The 23943-nt window shown below is 33.3% G+C and overlaps 1 protein-coding gene across 3 annotated transcripts in view; it reads right to left on the minus strand.

Moving 5' to 3' along the window:
* Positions 1–23943, minus strand: part of Ca-beta (Calcium channel protein beta subunit) — a 304062-nt gene that overhangs the window by 197840 nt on the left and 82279 nt on the right. The window contains exon 1 of one of the 3 annotated variants that reach the window (XM_090411383.1): positions 14590–14742. The exons of the other annotated variants lie outside the window; for them this stretch is intronic. Within the exon in view, the coding sequence (XP_090267509.1) occupies positions 14590–14610 (21 nt within the window). The 5' untranslated portion in view covers positions 14611–14742. Of the gene's footprint in view, positions 1–14589; positions 14743–23943 lie in introns of those variants that run through there. 3 annotated transcript variants of the gene reach the window in all.

The raw sequence follows: 23943 nt of genomic DNA on the forward strand, positions 1-23943 counted from the left end.
AGACACATTTAAACGCCAATTGTACACACACACATACTTACAAATATCATAAAAAAAGGACAGGACATTTAACAGACGAATAAGAAGAGAAGGAAAAAAAAAAAAAAAATATATATATATATATATATATATATATATATATATATATTAGCAGTGGTTCCGTCTGCAGTCTTGGACGCTTGAGCATCAATGCTTAGCAACCGCAACTGTCGCTTAGCAACTAGAGTGTTAATGTTGTAGTTTTCAAAACATGTCAAATATTGATACAACGAGTGTGGCAATACGAGTACTGTGTCTGGCCAGGAAGAACGAACGTACACTATATTGTTTGTGTGTGTGCACGTTTAGCTTGATGGATAAGAGTGGGATTAAGCTGCTATCTAACGGAGAAGAAGCCACGTGGTATAAGTGACATGTGGGGTGTGTACAATTAACGACCTACATTAGCAGACGTCACCCACACTTGGATTCACTATGAACGATTAACGTTGTGTTCTATTTGAGCTAAATACATTCGGTTTTTTTTTATGAAGAAAGAAAGATTCAACTTTTATAAAAGGTAATCAAATAATCAACTAATTGATTACCTAAATAAAGATAGTTCTTCCTTTATATACATATATAGATGGATAGATAAAAGAAAAGAAAAAAGAATAGCATATTTTTCAAATGACGATATTCTTAGACACTAGATGACGCAGAGGCATCTTAGCTTGTAAGTAATTGATTACGAGAAAAGACAATATTATAAAATCTTATTTTATATTATATTATAAAATCTTATTTTATATTATATTATAAAATCTTATCTTATATTATATTATAAAATCTTATCTTATATTATATTATAAAATCTTATCTTATATTATATTATAAAATCTTATCTTATATTATATTATAAAATCTTATCTTATATTATAGATTATTAAATTTTAATAACAAAATGCTTAAAAGAATATTATTATAAAAATAATTTGGATTTTATTGAAATATTACTAATAAGTAGAATTTTACGAAGAATATAAAATTACACCATTTATTAGTTTGGATAATATAATTACTAATAATGCAATATTGACTGTAATTCTGTATTGGATTTCGACCATCGTTATCCTTCCACATTTTATATGGAAGAATAACGATGGTCGAAATCGGCCATCATATTACCCTTGGAGGGTAATGGATGGCAATGCTGTAGCCAAAGAAGTTCTAACTGAGGCTTGGCTATTGCTGAAAAACAACTTATATACTGCCCTCTACAGATAACGGGGAGGATGAAAAACATTCTTGCTTCGCCCCTTTAAGCCAGTCCTTATAAGGATAGAACTGTATTTTATAAAAGTCCTTTTTAGGACTTCCAGGGTAACAAATGGCAATGTTGTAGCCAATGAAGTTTTAACTGAGGTTCGGCTATTGCCGTTACCCAGCCATGACTAGAGCTTTTTAGCTCAATAACACTCCATCCACACAGATTTTCTTCATTCAGATGACGGGATAAAGAGTCAAGAACTCAGTCCATTGCCCAGTTCTTTTAAGAACTAGAACTGTATTTTTCGTGATTTGTTAATTTCATTATCACTCGTAAAAAGTGTTCGTTAATGTTGTATTATAACTGACATAGTACCTGATGATGTATATGGCGGCCTAGTTACCAGAATAGATATCATATTCTTTCTCCAAATAACAGGCAGTGATTGGAATCCCACTATAATAAATATTTGTAAAATGCCTTTGGACAAGATGAATTTCTTTGCTGGACGTATAGACCTCTTTCACATGGCTCTACAGCCGAAATCGACCCTTGGTTTCATGGATTTGTCGCCTCCATATTAGCAGACTATCCAAAATATTACTTCTACGGTTTGGCGACTACCTCGATTAATGATATATATTCATCTTGTTCTTGGTTTTTCCTTTTGGTCTTTTACCAAAAATTGTACTATTTATAGTCTTCTTAGGAATACAGTGGTTTTCCATTCAAAACATTTGTCTTGTCCACTTTAATGTGATTAAACTAGATATTATAGATTTTTATAGAGTTGATATAACTTATGGTTGTATCTGATTCTCCAGAGACCATCATCATTCACTACACCAAATATTATTCTGTGGATTTCCCTGTCCTCTATATTTTTTTAATTTTCGCAAATCGAATTTAAGTCAACCATCCTGCTTACTGGAGCTGTAAAGTGATTTAAAATAATTCCAATAAAATTGAAAGAGATGTTAATCGCCTCTTCGTTAAATTCTCAAGAATCTTAAGGTGGTCTTTAAATTTTAAGATTTGTGATTTGTTGGGTATGATACCGTCGCATTAAAAAAAAAAAAAAACTGTGCCAAAATCACGATGATCTATATTTTTTTCATGAGCGCTCTCGCGACACAAATGATCCTTTTTTTTTCAACGTCTCGTACACTGAATGCGACAACAAGACTTCGAAGCAAAGAACTTCAAAAATTCTTAACAAATGCGGTATTATGAAAATTAATTCTAAAATAACATAAAATTTCTAAAACATCCATTTTTTCAGTTGATAAATGATTCATATAACTACGAAACAGCCAGATGAAACTGAATAGAAACCCCGATTTAACTGATAATAACCGATGATATTCATATACGACAAATGGAAAATAAAATCAGTTTGTGAATTTTACAAAAGGATGCATAAATATGTCCGGACACCCCTGCTATTTGAATCTATGGAACATTTCAGGTTTGTTAATAACATAAAAACCTGTGTACAGATAGTAGGAAGCAATGTTTCATCGTAGCAGTTGAACACATGGTATGGCAACACAACATGAACTCCGTGACTTCGAGAGAGAGGTGTCATCGTGGGCTGTCACATTGTTGGCATGTCCATATGTATCAATGACACTCAACTGGAGCATCCAAACTCAACGGTTGGCGATGTGATCAACGAAAGGAGACGTTCTGGCATCACTAGTGTGGTAAAACACCCAGGGAAGCCGCCGAAAATGACTGACGGGGACAGGAGGGCGTTAAAACGAATGGCACGCAAAAACCGGTCACAATCGTCACAGACCATCCGTGACGAGTTCCAGAGCGCCAGCAACACGATGATGAGAACTAATACTGTACGAAGAGAACTCCAGTTACTGGATTTCCATGGAAGAGCAGCGGCACAAAAGACGAACATCACAACGAAAAAAGCGGCTCGTTTGGCCGTGTTCAAAGAGCACATGAATGGACAATTGACCAGTGAAAAACGGTACTATGGAGTGATGAATCAAGGTTCACCTGTTTCCAGTCTAGTGGTAGGGTGTGGAGGCAGCCTGGTGAACGCTTTTTACCAGTGTGTTGCACCCATAGTTAAAATTGGTCGTGGAGGAGTAATGGTGTGGGGTGCATTCAGCTGGTTTGGAGTGGGACCATTGGTCGTTGTCCGTGTTTCCATGAAGGCAGTTCGGTATCTTGATATTCTGGATGATCAGGTGCTGCCTACAATGTGGAGTTTTTATGGAACTTACCCTTGTTACTATCATGACGGCAATGCCCATGCTCAGAAGCTGCAGCTGTTTGTTATGGAATGGTATAAAGAGATGGGTGTTGAACGACTGCCCTGTCCTGCGCAGAGTTCCTACCTCAACCCCATCGAACATCTGTCGGATGAATTGGAGCGGCGATTGAGGTCCAGAGCAGCACATCCTCGATCTGTCGCTGAACTCAGTGCTGCTTTGATGGAGGAATGGAGACAAATGCCACCTGCTGTCTGTCGCACATTGGTGGAAAGCCTCCCTCGAAGGGTGCAGGAGGTGATCAAAGCCAAAGGTAGACATACCTGATATTAGGGTTCGCCTGCTGGTATCAATTGTAAATTGCTAAAGTGTGCACACAATTATTGGTAGATAGTGTAATTTGATTGCATAAATAATTTCGTAACAATATGCTCTAGTTATTTTATTCCTTGGAGTTAATGTTTCGCATTTCGTATCGCGGTGCCGCCTTGTTATAGGCAATATCTGACGAATAAAAGTTAAAAATTAATATTCAGAATACAGTATCTTTCTAGAAGAATTATAAAAAATAATAATAAATAAATAAATAAAACACGTTTATCCCATTCGAGAGATTGTAAACTTTTGTGCATTAGCGCAATGATTAGGCTTGGTAGGTATAATCTGGGAAATTTTTCAAGTCACTTAAAGAACTTTCTTAAGCAGGTTTCACACCAAGGGATGAAATTTATTTAAAGCGTCATTGCAAAGATAATATTTGCCCATAGATGAACGAATTGTAAGTAATTATTTTAGATTTAATATGAATTATTAATTGTCTTTTAACAATTTGGGAAAGAATTTGCAGACGGCGCTACTATCGGCGAGTGATATTGAAACCATGTATTTATAAATCGGTTGTTTAACGATGCCGAAATCTAAGTATCCAATAAACAGGCTTTTATTTGCCATTTAGATTCTTATTTTGTTACTAACATGTCTTACATTGAATTATTTCCTTGTATAACTTCACATATTGAGATTTTGCAAACTATTTCGTCTTTAATCTCCTTTAGAAATCTTTCCAAAATCACGCTTAACTTTCACATTATAGCACACATTTCATCGAAACGTTATTTAAAAAAAGGCTCATGCATTTAATGGCACCCAGACAGTCTGTATGGGGAGTTAAATTTACATAGTTGGACTGCTTTCAAAAGAGATGGAAAGGGGGGGGGAAAGGAAACTTACGTCTAGATTTCTATAGTTACCCTTACAATAACCGACACACATTTGCCTGGTCAGGCAATAAACTATTTTGGTTTTCTGGAATGTGTCGACTTTGTACTCCAGAAGTTAAAGCTTCAAGATGTTGACATTACTTCGCCTTTGTGAAACTCAAATCATTGCTCTGTGTGTGTGTGTGTGTGTGTGTGCGCGCGCGCGCGTGCTGAGAAGGACTTCAGGAAGGACTTTTGCAACAACTACTTCCGTATTTGTTCATTCATAAGGCAAATTGAGATCAAATTCTTCCCCCCCCCGTAGCATGTGAATTTATTTCTGTACTGGTGAGAGATGTTCTGGAATTTAGACTCCTGGAATCGGATTGATTTAATCTAATAGAGAATATCAGCATGTAAGAGTTCCTTCGAAAGGTAGACGAATGGATATAAAAGAATCATAATTGGGTGGATAATTATTTTAGAATTAAAATTAGTTCACGTCTTTATTTTATAACGACAGGAGATGCAAAGAAAACTTGGGAACTCATTTTAATTCTAAAATAATTAATACGAAATGATAAACTAGGGGAAGGAACTGTTTAAATGCTTTACAACTTTTTACCTTTTTATGATAACCTCAGGAACCTCCATAGCTCAGTCAATTTCGACGAAGCCCTTTGGTTAGCAAGACCTGTGTTCAAATTCTGTCCAGAACGCGAAGAACCATTGCTTTTCATCTGAAAGTGAGTTATTCGGTCTCATACAGAGATGGAAGCGTTTTTTTCTCGGTTTTTTTTCGTCCAGCAAAACAAACAAACTATCCAAAAGAACACGCAACGTGGGACTACAGGAATAAAGATTAATCAATCTACTCCGTCGGGTGTGGTTTTGAAAAACGTGCATGGTATCGTGTGGGTCTACACGTAAGCGTAAAACAAGGAAGAAGAAGGTGAGAACCTCCTCTTACATGTTCTATTATCGAATTTATAGTATAGCACAGTACGAACATATGTTCTGTGGATGGAAAGGTCCGACTCCAGTCTAGAACTCAAAGAACATTCATAAAATGCTTTTCAACTAGTCCCCGCCTGTCTCATATAATTGGCAACATTTTTCTTCCCAATTCTTTTCTCAAGATAAGTTGTAAACACACCACTTGACTAGCACTAATAAAAGATTAACCGTCTATTAGGAAAAGCCAACTTACTTATTCAAGGTTATTCTACCTAATGCATGAAATGGTAGATGATGCGACACTGCAGTATGGTTGAGAAGGCGAGTTACAAATAATGTTGTTGACATTGCATTTGGATACCTAATATGGATGCCACTTACCGAAGTTGAATGCATACATAAATAGATAATTATATAGATGCGTATATTGCACATTATATTCAATTGTAAGTAACGCAAACAGAAATCGCTTAATATTATTTCTATTAATATCTTCATGACAGCAAAAATATATGAGACTAAAATGCAAAATAACAAACGCTTATTTTTTTTCGCAAACTCCGAACAGTGTTCATTGGATCATGATTTTTTTCTTAAAATAAATGGATATAAAGGGCAGCTTAATACTAGGTACACATAGATGAGCTAAAAATGTATTCTTTGACCAAGAAAAAAGTAGAGGGTTAAGAAAAGCACGCCACGGATTCCCACTTAAATTTTCTTACACAAGAATTGTATTGGGTTGCGAAGTTCTTTAAAACCAAGCAAACGTTAGTTGAAATCAACGTGGTATCAACAGCAATGCAGTTGATACCACGAATAAAAAAAGCAGTACATGGATGCTTCAGTCATCAATAAATAACTTTTATTCCTTCTTGTAGTGTCCATTTGAGTTCTTTCCTTCTCTTCGTATCATTACATTTCTTTTCTTCCTACAATATGCTATTTCGTTTCCTTGAGTCAAGAAGTTTTACCCATTTTTGTTTTTAATTCTTATGTTCCTCGTGCTCTATAACCTTCCCTCCTTATCATACCACGTAAGTGGGATCGTAACCGACTTGCTCACGCAAAAGGGTATGCGTGCCACTTGCCATACTATCCTCCTTTGCGTTGCATGCCATGCACTCGTAATCTCTGACACAGTTTCCTTCTTAAACTCCAATAAATAGAAGTGTGCGATTGCAGAGGAGTCGCTAAACATGTCTAGCCTGTCATCTCCTTGAAAATGGTATAAGGTCAATCACCCGGTCGATTTAGAGCGGGATTTAATAGCTATAACTATCAATATCGTACACAAAGCGATGATAAATAGATAATTTGTTATACTTATTAATAATAAACACAGATTATCCTTATATGGAGTATAATTCTTTATAGACAGAGAGAGACGGAGGTTCTATATTGAACACAAAGTCTTTGAAAGGAGTGTGTGTGTGTATATATATATATATATATAAACTATATTTACAGCACTTCTGTACATTCGCATGCACTGCTATTCACCACTTGTCCGTGAACGGATGTCACACCCATGTGTTGTGTGTTCTTCCAGCATGCAGAATTTCGATCTTCGTCGACTCTTTCACAAAACGATGAAAGCGGGAGCAAAACAACCGCTTTGCATTTTTTGTCGAACGGAAATATTATCTTAAAAAACTTAAGGATTTTTCGTTTAGTTCTGATTAATCCTAACGCATATGTTAAACGTGGGCTCTTGTCGCTTTAAAAATTTGTCATAAACAGAATCATAAAATACATATTAAAATAAACTTTCTGCGAAATACTAACAAAATTAAGGTTATTTTATTTTCTCGGTCTATGACCTTGGATCGTATTAAGTCCATTTTATTAATACTAAAAGAGAATTTCATTTACAAATAAACAATACGTTATTCATTGTCTCTCTGGTAGAAACAGAGTGAATAAAGAAATTAATAGAAATGGAGAAAAAAAATCCGTTTTATTTTAATATACTTTAATATACTTCGAAAATTATTCCGCGCCCCTTCAAAAACACAAGGGGCGCGGAATAATTTCCGAAGTATATCCCTAAAAAGACATGAAGAACGAGGATTTTCGGAGGTACAAACATCCCAGATACGTTTGATCCATCTGAAATTGAACTTGGACTAATGAATATGACAGAAGGGTACCCTCTTGTGCTGAAAGGAGCACGCAAAAGGATTTGTTTATAATGTAACGATGTCTTAATCTTGGGGGTGGATGCACTGCAACTGAACTATGAAGCAGTACCAATCATAACAGTGTCGCTCCCCAATATACAGAACTGTAAGTACAATGCAGCCTTTCTGGACGCCTATGAGGATTTTATGCAATACAAAAAAACTATTTGTTATGATCACACTACAGATTAGCCTTCTGGCATGAAATCTATAGGAAATTACATAGCAAATATGTGGCTGTGGTGATGCATAGTCTCAAGAAGAGTCTATTATTGCTTCATCATCTACCTCTGCGCCCTCTTGTAGTCTTACAGGGATATTATTACATCGTTAGCTTCATAGTGTCATGTATGATCTCAAGTGTAGATGGACTACTTTTGCATTATATCTGACTTCTGACTATAAGTTGAGTTTATCAGGATCTGAATAGTTGAAGATTTCCATGTTTTTTATTTTAGCAACTGACAGCTACGACAAATTATGTGATCCTTTGTTGACAGGCCATTTATATATTTTAGCAACTGACAGCTACGACAAATTATGTGATCCTTTGTTGACAGGCCATTTATATATATGTTAATTATCCTTGTGCTATTTGCTATGCGATCACTATCTTTTTTTTTCCATTTTTTGTTATTTCTTTAAATTTTCGGGTACCAGATCAATCAACCCATGCGATTGTTCGGCTGCTATTCCTAAAAGCTCTTTTGTACTCTTAAAAAATACAATTATTTTTTTAAAAATTACCTTCCTTATGTTATAATTTTTATAAATGCTATACATTTTTCTTTAAAGGGTTTCCTTGGTTTTTTTTTATTAAACTCAAAACTAAATCCTCTCCAAGCTTTTCAAAAACATATGAACATGGATAATTCCTCGTGTTAATTATTTGTCCGAAAGGGCAAATTATACAACTTATAAGAAATTCGGCGAAACTGTGTGATACGGACGAAAAGGAACTAATTGAAGGTATTATAATACAGGGTGTTTCAAAAAGAATGACCCGATTCCAAATAATTATATTTAATAATGAAAATCTGGTATAGTTACAAAATAAATTACCGAGGGTTTTCTGACGTAAACGTGTTTTTCGTCCCTCAAAACAGGGGAGCTGCAACTGTGAACACACATATCTACAGACATAGAAAGCAAATGAAGCCATCTTGTTCTGTAATAATTCCTCGGTCATTATAACCATATGTTTTGTTAACATATGGTTAACCATATGTTAACAAAACATATGGTTAACAATAAAAATAGATTAGAAAGAAAATCAGAGTAAGAAACACTGATAAATTTATTGGTTATTTAGAAATAACTTTTGTAGAGTAGTCGGAAGAATAATTAAATGTTCTTTTGAATGGAAAGACCTCCCTTCCCCCAAGCTCGGATTCTATCCAGTAAGGCAAGTAATTATTATAAGGACTCTTAGCCCGAAAATGAGCTGAGCAGTCACATGGATATATTTTCTGTTTACTTGCACCTCATTATAATATTAAAGAACTGGTTAAGATGAAAGCGCGATTTTTTTAAAAAAACTGGAAATTGCAGTATGTTTAGGTGTGTTATTATCCGACATGGTTGCGAAGAGAAGTTTTAAAGGAGAAGAAAGAATTTTAAAGCAATGGCGTTTTGTTGTGATGTTAAAATGTACATGCAAAGTTTTATGTCTTGAAACGTAAATACGTAGTAAGTGGCTAATTGATTTAAAGTAAAGTAGGGACTAATAAGCATAAGCGAAACAACGTGTGATAGATTATGAAGCTATTATTTAAATACATAACTTTAGTTTTTCTATAGTCATAGTGAAGAAAATTGCAATGTACCAACAGAACCGTCCTACGTTGTATATCAATGGGGCATAAGCAGTGTGGAAACAGCAATAAGCTATTCACATAAATATTCGGAGTTTATCAGCGCGAAATTGTTAAATAATTAGTGATTTTGAATTGTCATAGGAAAAAGCCATAAAATATAAACATACCATGATTGTTGTGAATAATTCTAGGTGCAACAATGAAAATAAATCTGTTTGGGAATAGGAATGGATTTAAGATATATATATATATATATATATATATATATATATATATATATATATATATATATATATATATATATATATATAAACGGAAATATGTATAGTACTAATAACTCTTGTAAATAATAATAATTAAATAATAATAGTGTTCTGTCTATCAATTCATTCCTACTTATCTGATGGCTATTGAGATCAATATATTGTAAAACATGGTAATGGTAACTGTAACAGTTACCATCAACAGAAATGACAGTAGTAATAACGAAAGCCACTCAAAGAATATCACCCATGAAGGTGCGATGTACTGTCATGAATGACAGTAGAAATACATTTTCCGTGCTAAAAGGACAGGCACGTGCTTGTTTCGAGAACATCTGAAATCAATTTTCCCTCTGTTGTTTTCACTTTTAACAACAAGATCATTTAATAGTAGTTTGCTTTCGTTTCCAATTCAAATAAAGTTGACTGAAGAAGAATTTATCACAGTTACTTCACAATAATGTGTGTATTTATAATTAAATTAATTAATTTATTAAAAAAGTAAGTATACTTTAATTTTGATTTAATTTCTTTAAAAAATTAATAAAATTTGAATATTTTGCGCAATTTTTAATAATAATTTTAATCCCCTTATTGATAATTTTATTCTATTTGTACTTATTTTATTAGATACTTTTGAAATCATTCATAAGTATCGATTATATATGACATCTTGTGATTCACAGATTTTTTATAAGTAAACCATAATTTTTTCTGTTAAATTTGGAGATACAAGTATATATAAGTATTTAAATGATGCATGCGAAATGTCTGCATTTCATATGCACAGCAATATTGTCCAAAGTAACTCGTAACTCTTGTAAATCATATGTAATGTACAATTGAAAGTGTGAATTTCTGAACTAACAAATGGGCATCAGTCTAGAGTGACGTCACTTATTCATTCATCCAATAGGCCATAAGTACTGTTGAATGAATTTTTCGCTCAGGCTTTTGACTGTGGTTTCTGTGCTAAAGCCCTGGCAATATATTAATCTATTTAAAATACATTAAAACGAAGCTCACGATAAAAACAAATACGCTATTCGGGAACATCAGTAAAAATCTGCTGTGAATATATTTTAATTTAATTAATACGATATAATTATATTAATTAGAAAATATATAATTTTAGAAAAGAGAATACGAGAAAAATCTACATTATATGCGCAGGTTTTAGTAAAAGAAAGAATTCTGAATTATACTTTTTTTATGTAATGAGCGTATTCTTTTGGGGATTATTAAATACACCATGTTTAACATTTCAAACAGTATAATGATATATAAAAAGGACATCTAAATGTATTTAATTTAAGATATATATATATAAATTCAGAATTCTTTCTTTTACTAAAACCTGCACATATAATGTGGATTTTTCTCGTATATGGGTTTGATGTTATTTCCATTCTTCAAATGCATCTTAACTTAAGAGACTCACTACAAACAGCGACCCTACTTAAGTGGGAAAAGCTGCAGAAGAAGAAGAAATGCATCTTAACTTAGTAAATATTGTCTTTCGTACCCTAACTAAAATTGCATTGCAGTTATTAGAACGCGATGGTGTAGAAGTCCCCGTTTCAGTTGGCACATCTACACGAGATCTGCAAACAGGCAGGAGTAGGTGTTTACACATCTTCACATGGGAGGGAAGAAGGACAAATGGTGACGTAATCACCACTGTTTCCCATGTCGAATTATCTCCTCCTTTCTTTCAGGTTTATCCTCTCCGTCGCTTCCTTGCGAGAATTTTATGTATCAAAATGATCATTTGTATATATGTTATTGTATAGATTGAAATTCCAAATGCACGCACACAATTGGTTTTTTCACATCATAAACGTACACACTAAACTGACATTGGAACACGACATAGCAAACAGTATAATCCACTCTTAGTCAACTTTCAAAACATGGTGTGTTATAAATGAAAAAATTAGAAATATTAAAATGTCTCAACAACGAGCGGTGCATAGTGGAACACTACACAGCAAACACTCTTAGTCAACTTTCAAAACATGGTGTGTTATAAATGAAAAAATTAAATATTAAATTTAAATTAAAATGTCACAACAACGAGCAGTGCATAGTGGCTATTCTGAGTCATGTAATTCGAGACTCAGAACTGGCCTGGCTGCATCTTTCATATGAGCATAATTTTGTTTAATTCTTTCTAACAGTCAACTGAATAAACGAAAAAGGTGTCTAAATAATGTTGAGTGTTATTTCTAAATATTCATCAAAAAGATGATTTTATTTCAATTTTTTAAATAATAATTATAGATAAACTATTCTTTTATAGCTTAAATGCTTGTTTATTTAAAAAATATTGCGTTAAAATTTTGAGAACTAGAAAATTTCAAATCAAATTCTTATAGGAATTGATAACTGGAATGCTAAAAATTATCATGGCATCTTAATGTTAGTGACTTATGTGACACACCTTGTTGAATTATCGATATAATAGAGCTAACTTAAGTGTATCAAAATGATAATTCTAATTGAAACCGTATGTCTGACTTGGAACAATAAGAATAATGATTTCATATGTATTGAAATAAGAATAAATATTTGAATATTGTTATAGATAATTTCATAATTAATAATGAATTTTTGGTGGATAGTATTACACTAACGACTTATTAATATATATTTATTCAAATTTATCTATTGTTTACATGCTTCTACTAAGACAATGAATTTCTAACTTCTTGTTCTTTGGTGGAAATAAAAAAAATAGCTTTGCTCTAAGTTCATGTGATTCTGTATTCTACGCTTTTTCTCTAGAAGTGGCATCATAGAATGATGAATCAAACGTCCTACGACATGCGTTTCTGGTAACTTTAGCACATTGTTAGAATAGTGTGACGTAATCAACGCTTATTCATCCAGATACGTGTGTTTAGGTGGATTCTAGCTATTTTTATCTTAGTGATAATGCTGAAATTAACAGCAGTTTCAGGAATTCTTCAGTTTATTGCTTCTTTGTTAGAAAGATTGTGCTTTAAAAATCACTGGGGTTAATTTTGAAAGATTTTAGATAAAATGAGAGACACGTATACTAGCTACTCTTATAAATATATGATAATTTTATTATGGTAAATGTGGTTTGCATATTTCAATGCTTTTTGTACGAATGTGTGTGTATGTATGTGTGTGTGGCAATGATTTCTTTTTAGAAATTGTAAGTCAGACAACATCATGTGTTTACAAGAAAATTATTAATATTTTAGCCTGCCAATATGTAGACATTAGGCAAAACTGAACTCAAAGCACTTCACTAAAATTATTTAAAAATTTTAAACAATTATTAAACAAGGCACACTAAATAAATATATTAAAAGATCACTAAGATGTTATAAATATTCAGAACATTTAATATTAATCTATTTAATAATGCATTATGGTTATATATTTGCTCTTTAACTTTTAGCAAACGAACAATTAGCAATTTAATTAATTATAAAAAATGTGAGCATGTTAGCTATTGTATATTTTATTATTTTGACTTGCTAGGAAGTTAATATTTATTCAGTTCAAAATGTTTTTAACGAACAAATAATAAATACATGCATACTGCTGCTGCTGTAATAGAAATAAATCACATTAGAATCAATTTAAATATAAGTGTCATGACGATTTAATTATGCAATATTGTTTACAATGATATCGAAGTTTCCTAGTTTATTAAATGCAGTGCCTATCAGAACTTGGAAGTTAGAAAAGAGAATTTTAATTCATCAAACTTAAAAGTACAGAAATAAAAAAATATAGGAGAAAAAAATAAATATGATTACACCATTTGCATGTGATGACACAAACTCAAGAGTCCATAATTATCCAAACACCAATAATAATGGAGAAAAGGGATAATTATAATAAAAGAAAAAACTTGTATTATATTATTTGAATAGTCATATAAAACAGAATGGAAATTTTTCGAACACTCTTGGAATTATTTTAGGTAACTAAAAGGTATGACTGAGTTATTTGGTTGTTCGTCTTGAATATATTTCCAATGGATAAAGCTTTGGTATTCATATTTCACATGAATATGTTCAGGAATTTTTAAAAAAATATCTTAAATATTTATCCTTTTAAAGAACTGATAGAGTTTTTTTTGTTTATTACTTCTGATTATACTAAGATTAGTACAGAAGATAATCGGTTCCTAAACCAATACAGACGCGCGCGCACACGCACACACACACACTCACATACAAACACACCACGCCATTCTCTTCCTAGACAATGTGCAACCATATCGTATCCATATAACACCATGCAATTTCAGATAATCAAGAAAAACATCAGCGAATAATACTTTTCCAAGACACTAAATTAAAACTCCACAACAACCCAATGGATTCTTATCATCAATAGAAAACATTGTGGAGGAGATTTTAATAAAGGGGGGGAAGAGGTCTGGCTCACAGCCAGTAGCTTTGAGCCACCGTATTACGTCCCACCCTTTCCATGGAGTGAGGTTATGGCGCACAGAGGAAAAAAAGGAAATAAAGAAGAGGGCACAAGCAAAGAGAAAAACTCAGGAGCGAAACCAGAAAGAGAGAAAGGAAATGGAGGCAAACGACAAGCTACTGAGCAGGTTTTGCACACAGTACGGTAATGGTATACGCGAAGGTAGTTACAGCGAACGATGCATTCTATCTGAAGAAAGGGTACTTACAGTTCTGTGAATGAGTTTCATTGACACGCTACAGCTACGGCTAATCTTTGGGGATAATCCACCAGAGTTAAGCAGACTTGTATGGATGGAGGCTGCTACTACGTTCAAGGAGAGATATCTATCCTAACGATGCGATAAATGCAACTATGGGCGCCTAGCCTTCCAGCTACAGCACGAGCGGATGCCAGACCCATTCGATAGCCAATAGGAGGCTTTCTAACAAAATCAACTATCGTAAGCCAATGAGAAACGGGTTTGGATGGACACGGTTCCTGTAACCAGGTGCTGGGCATGGCGTGTGTGTCGGAGGGTTGGTAAGGCACAGATGCAGTTCTCTTTGACAACATTTTCGTTTCTCGATTAGTCTGTTGTGGTCGCCAACATGACGAATCGCTGTACTAGCAAGTGTGCTGCCTCATGTGCGGAATATAAACAAAGAGGGAAGAAGTGGAAAATGTTTGCCGAACGCAGTTCACCCGGTCTCCTCATTCTTCCCATAGTAAACCCTTCCGTTTGCTGGAGCCACTGGCTGTCATTAAATCGCGTGTGAATGTGTGTTATTAAACTGCATTTCTTAATTATTTTTCTTCGAAATAAAGCAGTTGGGCTTTTGTTAAGTAATGAACGGTCGGCAATTTACTGGCGGTAATAAAATATTTCCGTATCACAACGGTTACTCGCGCACACACACATACACAACGGACAGTGCAGGCATGCAACAGGCTCGTTGATTGATCATGTGACCTATTATTCCCTCTTTGATAGGGGCGTGTCGGTTGCTAACCCTGTTGTTCAGCTGGCACGCTCCTTTAAATGAACTGGAACATCCCTTAAATGAAAAAATCGTTCGTTCTCGTGTCACGTGACGTTTCCCCTCCCCCATTATTTGAATGGATGCAGTCGTCTAGAAAATTTAGTAATAGAAATGTTTTGAACGTTCTCCAAGTCTAAGGATTACTTGGATCGAGTTTTCAATGTTTCCTGTGTTTATTGTGCAAATATACTCATTAGCAGTTAAAATTTAAGATTGAAAAAGTCTTGAAAAATAGTTGATCAGTATATTGTCCTCCTTTAATCTTGTTGGAAGTCGTTTTCAGTATATTTTGTATTCCCTACCATCGTACCGGTTTGATTCATTATTACAGACTAAATCCAGTCGCTTATCTGTTTATCCATCTCGATTTATGTAATAAACAAATATCGTGAACAAAGTACATCAGTTTTGTTTTCGGGACCATATAGAAAATAATTTAATGAACTTTACAATTGAGGAAATAAAATGTATTATTAAATTATAGCCTTTTGGCTTTGTACTTTAGTAGCAATTTAATAAATTTTCACATTAAGTTAAAGGCATCAGAAAAATTGTCCAAATTTTCATTCATTTTTGTTGAAACGTAAAGCAAATATAAATTAATTGCATTAAGTATTTTAATGACCAAGTATCAGCTATATTGCACTATATTTAAAAATCTCTATTCCAACAACTGTTTCTAGAAATTCACTTGGATCACTATCTGCATATTGTAAGAAACTCAATGGTTCTTATTATTCTTCTTCGAAACACACATATCACTTGATCACTTCCTTCGATCAAAATGATGTCCGGATTTGGCGTTAGTTCTTAAAAGAACTGGGAGATGGACTGAGTCCTTGACTCTTTATCCCATCATCTGAATGAAGAAAATCTGTGTGGATGGAGTGTTATTGAGCTAAAAGCTCTAGTCATAGCTGGGTAACGGCAATAGACGAGCCTCAATTAAAACTTCATTGGCTACAGCATTGCCATTCGTTACCCTGGAAGTCCTAAAAAGGACTTTTCTTCCGATTTGGCGTTCCCTATAGTCCTTATAAGGACTGGCTTAAAGGGGCGAAGCAATAATGCTTTTCATCTTCCCCGTTATCTGTAGAGGACAATGTAGGGATAAGGTGTTAATGAGCTATTAAAGCTCTGATCATGGCAGGAGGGTAACAGCAATAGCCGAGCCTCAGTTAGAACTTCATTGGCTACAGCATTGCATTCCATTACCCGGCGTTCATTGATAGTAATGGCTTAATTATATCTCTGATATATTATATTTAAAGGTGTTTAATATAGCTTTTGAATTTTGTAAAATATTTCAAAAAATTGAAATATTAAAATATTATTTTACAAATGAAATATAATTTATATTATTATTTATAATAAAAATTAGTTAAATTCTTAACTTGCATAACAATAATATAACGCCACTACTTCTCAGTCTAATTATTAACATAGCTTAAGACAAATTTCAACTTCCATCAACCGAACACAAGAATTATTTGAATCTATGATATCAGGTTGTTCGTGATTATTTAAGGTAGTTTTACCTTCCTAAATATTCTTCTAAGATTTAATCTATAAACAAGAGAGTTGTAGTACTTAAAAATCACGTTACAGAAGTCAATAATATAAAAAACAAGGTTTTGGCGATGCTAAAGAAACCTGGATGTTGTTTTAAACAAACTCATCGAAAGAGGTATACGCTCGCGATAAAAAAAAATAATAATAATAACTAAGATAACCATTATCTTTGTTTAGATTGGAATTACAACCCCGTTTACCTGAGTAAAGATTACTAAATTTCCGGAAGTGCAAAAACTTAATGGAGGATTTTGTACTCAGTTGTTGCAAAATTCATATGGTAATGTACACATTTCAACAATGAGTGGACTTTCGTCTATTCCGATTAATACGACATCTTTACCGTAATGTAAAATTGAAATATTTCTCGGAATATAGTTCTTTATAAATAACAAAATTGTTTGAAAAGCCATTGACAAAATATAGAGTTTAATCGAAGATCATCTGATTGTAGACAACATCAAATTTGGAATATATTTTCTTACTTCACCGCGAAAAATAAGTTCTTTTAAATGCAGAGAGATCCAATATGGAAGGAATTTTCGTATGGCATGGCGTTCTCGCCATTCCTCTCCCAAGATAAACAGCCGCTCCTAAGGTACACCCACGCACGCAGTTCTGAATAGCTAGCTTGCTTGCCGATACGACCTCTGGTGTACACACCTGAAAACATCTACTCGAGAGATAACAAAACTAGAAACAGCAATGACCTAAGCTTTCCTTCTTAATAGAATCATTACTTAATCCAGTGCATGTTATTACCGTAAGTGCTCAACGTTCCCTTAACCAGCTGTATTTTTGCCAGTTCCCAGTCACCTGTTTTGATATGTAATTAGTGCAGCTGTTACTCAATCTCTGAATGCAACTTCCCCGCATGACACACTGGCATTGCGGTAAAGCTATTTTGAAGGTTGAATACATAGCAGTTATACTCTTGTCACTAATAAGGATTAAATTTATGAAAGCTAAAACTTCAATTTTATAATATATAATCATCATATTAAACAGAACTCGCTCTACATCCTTCCCCGAGTTGACTTTGTATTCCACTGCATAAAACCCATAACATAAGTGAGTAATTTTTTTATTATTTACAAATGCTATTTTTATGCTACAAGTTGCATATACTCTTCCTAATTTCTGGAAGAACAAATCCTGACATCTCCATTTGAGACAGCCTGCTCGTCTTAAGTTGAAAAATTCCTAGATTTAGCTTTGCTTATTAGGTCATTCCAGCCCATAAAAACTGAAATGATAACAAAGAATAAGAAATTTGTTTCAGGAAGATTATCTTTAAAAAAAAAAAACATAATAATAATAATAATAATAATAATAATAAATAATTAGGAAATGTCCTTTGGTTACAAAGACCTAGGTTCGAATCACGTATAGAACGCGAAAACACCGTAAAGCACCACTCAAAGTAAATAGCCTTCGAAGAAAAATATTCGACAGGTCTATACTTCCGGTCACGATATATGGAAGTGAAACATGGACTTGGACTAAAACATTGACCAAAGTTGAGGATTACTCAGAGAAAAATAGAAAATCATTACTCAGTATTACCATTCTGGATAGAAAGCGCAATATTTGGATCAGAGCTCAGACTAGGGTGAGAGACATTATAACCCATTACTCATAGAAGATTCAAATGGCAAAATGTCATATTGCAAAAAGTAAAAGCAGAATGATGAAGGCCTTCCTAAAGGAAGGCCTTCATCTGGCAGTGGACAGAAAATATATGATGATGATAGAATACGAAAAATCTTTATTAGGACTTTTGAACTGCAGGTTACTTAGCCCCTCTCATGTGGAGGTGGAAGAGTTTTTCATCCCCCAAACAGAAAAAAACGACCAAACGAATACATGTAATTAAAAGACAAAATACACTGGCTTTATAACCTGAATTACTTTGACCATAGCTGAAAATAACTCCATTTTATTAATAAACTGTCCATTAAAATGTCATTTGCAATCCAAACGTTAAAATGCAGAAGTTAAATTCTATTTACATTCAGATAAATGCATTTTAATTTTTCACTTCATAGATAGATTTAAAAATTGTTTTTGGCTTACAATTCTTACATAGAAGGCACTATTGGAATTAGTATTAGCGTAATTCATTAACTACACTTCATTATATAGTCCTTATAAGGACTGGCTTAAAGGGGCGAAGCAAGAATGCTTTTCATCTTCCCCGTTATCTGTAGAGAACAGTGTAGGGATAAGGAGTTATTGAGCTATTAAAGCTCTGATTATGGCAGGAGGATAACAGCAATAGCCGAGCCTCAGTTAGAACTTCATTGGCTACAGCATTGCCATCCATTACCCTCCAAGGGTAATATTAATCACCGCATCTCACGGTCGATTCCAATAATCTCCTACCTCATTTCCCCCCCAACTACACTTCATCCTTATATCCTTATAAGGACTGGCTTAAAGGGGCGAAGCAAGAATGCTTTTCATCTTCCCCGTTATCTGTAGAGGACAGTTTAGGAATAAGGTGTTATTGAGCTATTAAAGCTCTGATCATGGCAGGAGGGTAACAGCAATAGCAAAGCCTCAGTTTGAACTTCATTAGCTACAGCATTGCCATCCATTACCCTCCAAGGGTTAACTACACTTCATTTCATCTATCAGTATTCATGTACTTTTGATATCTGTACTTAAAAAAGCTGTCATCTAATTATGTAAATAAAGTCCACGAAAAGCTTCCATACAAATAAAGAAAGAATATTCTTTTTTTAATAATATGTATTGCAACATCCAGTCTCTTAAGGGACTATGAATAATTCATCAGCTGACACGATCCCTGATGTATTGTAGGTACAAACTTTGCCAACAAGACAAGTTGAAGCCATACAGTAACACGTATGATCATAAAGGATTACTTCATACGCCCTCTAAGTAGAAACATTAGCACCTGAGTTTAAAAGATAAATATGTTCAGGCCATGTAGGAAAAGAAGCCGCTTAAAAAAATTTGGCAAAACTTTCACCTTCTCTTCCCACATCTTTCAAACGTGGATATTAATTATACAAGTGTTAGTCAAAGAAAATTTGTCTCATGTCAGGTTAACTTTGTTTGCTAGTTCGTGCTTTATTTTGTTATTCTGTTGAACAAACATATCATAAGTGTAACACAAAAGGACAGAAAAGTCCGTTGTTCTTTAGTAAAAGCTAAAAGTGATTAACAGTAGACACTAACAAAAAATAAAAACCAAAAATTAAGCACAGTGTGTTCATTATCGTCTGGCGAAACCTCGAATATCGACAAGCTATTATAAGACATTAACGCGAAACCCAAAATTGGATATCAAACAAATAAATCAGGAATATTTTAAAAAAATATGATACTGATAAAATACTCCTATACATGTCCATCTCGTGGCTATAAATTCAAATTCACTGTCTCCGTTATCTCGTTCTATGTAAAATGTTTCGTTTGAGGCAATAGACTTATATGACATAATATTTTATAACAATAATAGGCTCCGCTTTTCGGTTTTAGTAGTTCTGCGATAAGATAAGTTCTATTATTTACACCACAAATGTTTTTGAATTGAAAAAGTAAAAAAAAAGAGGTTTAGTCCACAGCGCTTGAAGGGCTGATGTTTAAACACTATGTTAATACGTGCACCTTCATATGCAGATCTATCAATTAATGTTCATAATTAATATTTTAATTATGAACATTAATATTTTAAATCATTTAATGTTCATAATTAATATTTTAATTATGAACATTAATATTTTAAAAGTACAGTTCTTAATAAAAACCGACAATCGTACAACAGATAGTACACACTTAATGTATTTCAGCAGTAGTGATTATTTCTTGAATTTCTTTCTATTTTTACATTCACAGAGCATCTTATTACATTCATGATATTCGTAACAAGCTATCTTCATGTAAAATTGCTTCATTTTGTTTTTTCGCTTCTTCTTCTTCTTCTTACTGTTTTATGGACGAAGTTTCTCCTTATCTTATTAATTTTCTCATCTTAATGCTTTCTTACTTCATTGTTTCTCGGTTTCAGTTTCAGTGTATCTTCGCTATCCTCATTTTCCTTCCTCTTGTCTTTTATTTCTTGCGTATTTTTTTACTTCCACCCTCATCGTTTACGCGCGGTGATTTCATCTGCTTTGCATTTTGTTTTCAACTATGGATTCTTTGTTGTCGATATTTCTATTTAGGAACCTGAGAAAAACGATTTTTTTTCTTCGATTTTATTTATCGTAGAAATATAATCATTCTTTAGATAGTCGGTGCGTCTTCAACAATGTTGAAATGTGTAGCAATTTATTGTTTTCACAAAGTAATCATTTCTGATAAATTACCAGCAGAATTGGAAACAAAAATTTTCCATTTGTGTCATGCAAATAATACAGACCCGTTTTTTTTTATTCCCTTCCATCTATACTGAATTAGTTGGTCTCAGACTGCGGCTATGGGATTAGTTTTTCATTCAGTTCTCCGGGTTCTCCGGATTTCCCTGAAAAAACTTAAAATCGAATTTTAGTATTCTATTTCGATATGCTTTTTGGTAGTCTATTTGGTGACATTGTATTCGCATGTTGAATTCATTTGTTTCTATAATTATCTATTGTTTCTAGAGTTGGTTCTAGTTTTTTTATCTAGTTTAATGTAACCTGCGCTAAAACTTTGATTATTCCTAATCTTGCATTTCTTTGTGCTAAATTTGCTTTAAAGATATCACTGATTATGCTTATAATATTGGCGAATTTACTAATTTGATGTTTTGGATTGTGCCTTCCATGTACCTTATATTATGAGCAAGATAATTAAAATTATTAATTTGTTCAATCGGTTGGTTACTTTGCTTCTTACAAGGTTGTGTAGAGGTTACTGTAATTTGTCTTGTTATTAGCAATTAAGATTTGATAATCTGCATATACAGTAATAACGTATTAATTAGCATTGATTTTAATTATAGTCCTGTTGCCATTCATTTAATATCTCATTAATATATATTTAAAAAGGACTAGAATGACACAAATGGAAATAAGCTATATCCATGTCTTACACCACCATTTATTTTTAACCCTTCTTTAAATGAGTCGATGTTTTTACTGTTGTGATGTTCATCTTTGCATATATTGCAAGTACTTTATTAATAATGGAGGTAACTTAATTTTAACTTTTCAATTTGCTAACAGTTTGTTGCTTTTTACTAGATCAAACCTTTTTCATAATTTATGAATAGGATATGAGCATTTAAACTGAATTCCCTTTGTTTTTCAATTAACTGTTTTAAAGTGAAGACAGAAGATACGTGAGCGATCCTTTCAAAACCCTTTTTTTTATTCTTCTACTAAATATTTTATAATCAGTTGTTGATTTTCCTTTTAAATATTGATGTATACAAATTCTAAAACTTTGACTTATTTCTCTTATAATATGACCTGTTTGATTTGTCGCCCTTTTTTTCTTTTTTTCTTTCTTTTTTTTTTCTTTTTTTTGGAAAATGGGAATAGATTGTTTCAAGTCAAAATTTTATTTCAATTTTTCTCTATGTAAGATTCTAATTTTTATTTTAGCTTTGGAATTGTTTCTCTTATAATTTAGTTTATTTTCAGTTGTATCAGACAACAACCATTTTCTATAGGCTCGTTTTTCTCTTGTATTATTTTTCTGCATTTTCGTTGCAATTTCTAATACTGTTCCTTCTATTGTGTTTTTTTCCTTTTTCCTGGGCTGATATTGGGTAGCTTCTTTATTATATATATTCTTCTATTCTATCGTATTCTGTTTTAATATATGAATATATTGAAATAGAATGCATGAATATACAATCTAACACAGGAACAATACAGAAAAATACAGAAATACTGATATTATTCTAAAATCGTGTCTGTGTGGAGAGGAGGAAAAGACATCTGTAGTAAACCTTGCAGATTATATATGTGGACATAGAAAGCGGCAGAGGAAGCGGAAACACTGATCAGCATATCCTAATAGTATTAATCTGGATGTTCAATTAAACCTTGAAATGACTCAGTCTGAAGATTCTGACTTCCACAAATCTCTGTCAATGTCTCGTTATGAGCAACTGTAGCAGTAACAATTAATTTTCACGAGCAATCATATCGTATGTTAATATAGACTGAACCATACGTTTGTTGTTGCTTAGAGTTATGACAGAAGATACTTTAATAATAGACTTTGATAATGGACTGATTTTCTCTGAATGTTTCCAAAGCACTCCCCAATATATAAGCAGCTTCCAGGTAGTACAGAAGTTGGAACATAGTATCCTTCATTATGTTTACCATGCATCATGTTGGGGAAAATATTAGTATGACAGCAACTTGTCATCAGAATGGTACATTTTAAAGCCACTTCGGGTCTCCAACAAACATAGTTGTGGTGGTCCCAAACGGGGAGACAACTCATCCACTCTCTACGGTGCGATTAAAATACTAACTACTGTAGACACACAAAGTTCAAGGTGATCAAAACATTTGGAAAATCAGATTTTTCCAGCTTATAAAAAAAGAGGCGTATTCTTGCATAAAATCTCACAATTAACTAGACACAACACAAAAATAACAAAAGCGATAACATTTCCAATAAAGACAAATACAAATAAAACGGGAAATAATTTTAAAAAAAACACTGGGAAAGAACGGATGGAGATAAACAGAAGAAACAAGTGTTCCTAATTATTCTGAGCCGAATCTCACTCAAAATTCTTTATGAATAGTCGAAACAAAAGTGGATAATCGGTGCATCGCGTGCAACATCCTCGTGCTTCGTTCATTCAAACTGTCACGTTACATGATTTGTAGGTAACTTCTCAAGTTCTTTGCCTGTCTGTTTTCTTTGCTTTTAAACACCATCTCCTTAATAGAATCGCTAAACCTTTGTTCTGTAGTTGAAGAAGATCGGAAGTGGGTTCGGAATATGTGAGTGCGTGAGACAACTGTTTAAATTTTCCCTTATTT

This window comes from Typopeltis vanoorti, chromosome 2 (genome assembly GCF_054136105.1).
Source record: "Typopeltis vanoorti isolate ZY-2024b chromosome 2, IOZ_Tvanoo_1.0, whole genome shotgun sequence".
Classification (NCBI taxonomy): Eukaryota; Metazoa; Arthropoda; class Arachnida; order Uropygi; family Thelyphonidae; genus Typopeltis; species Typopeltis vanoorti.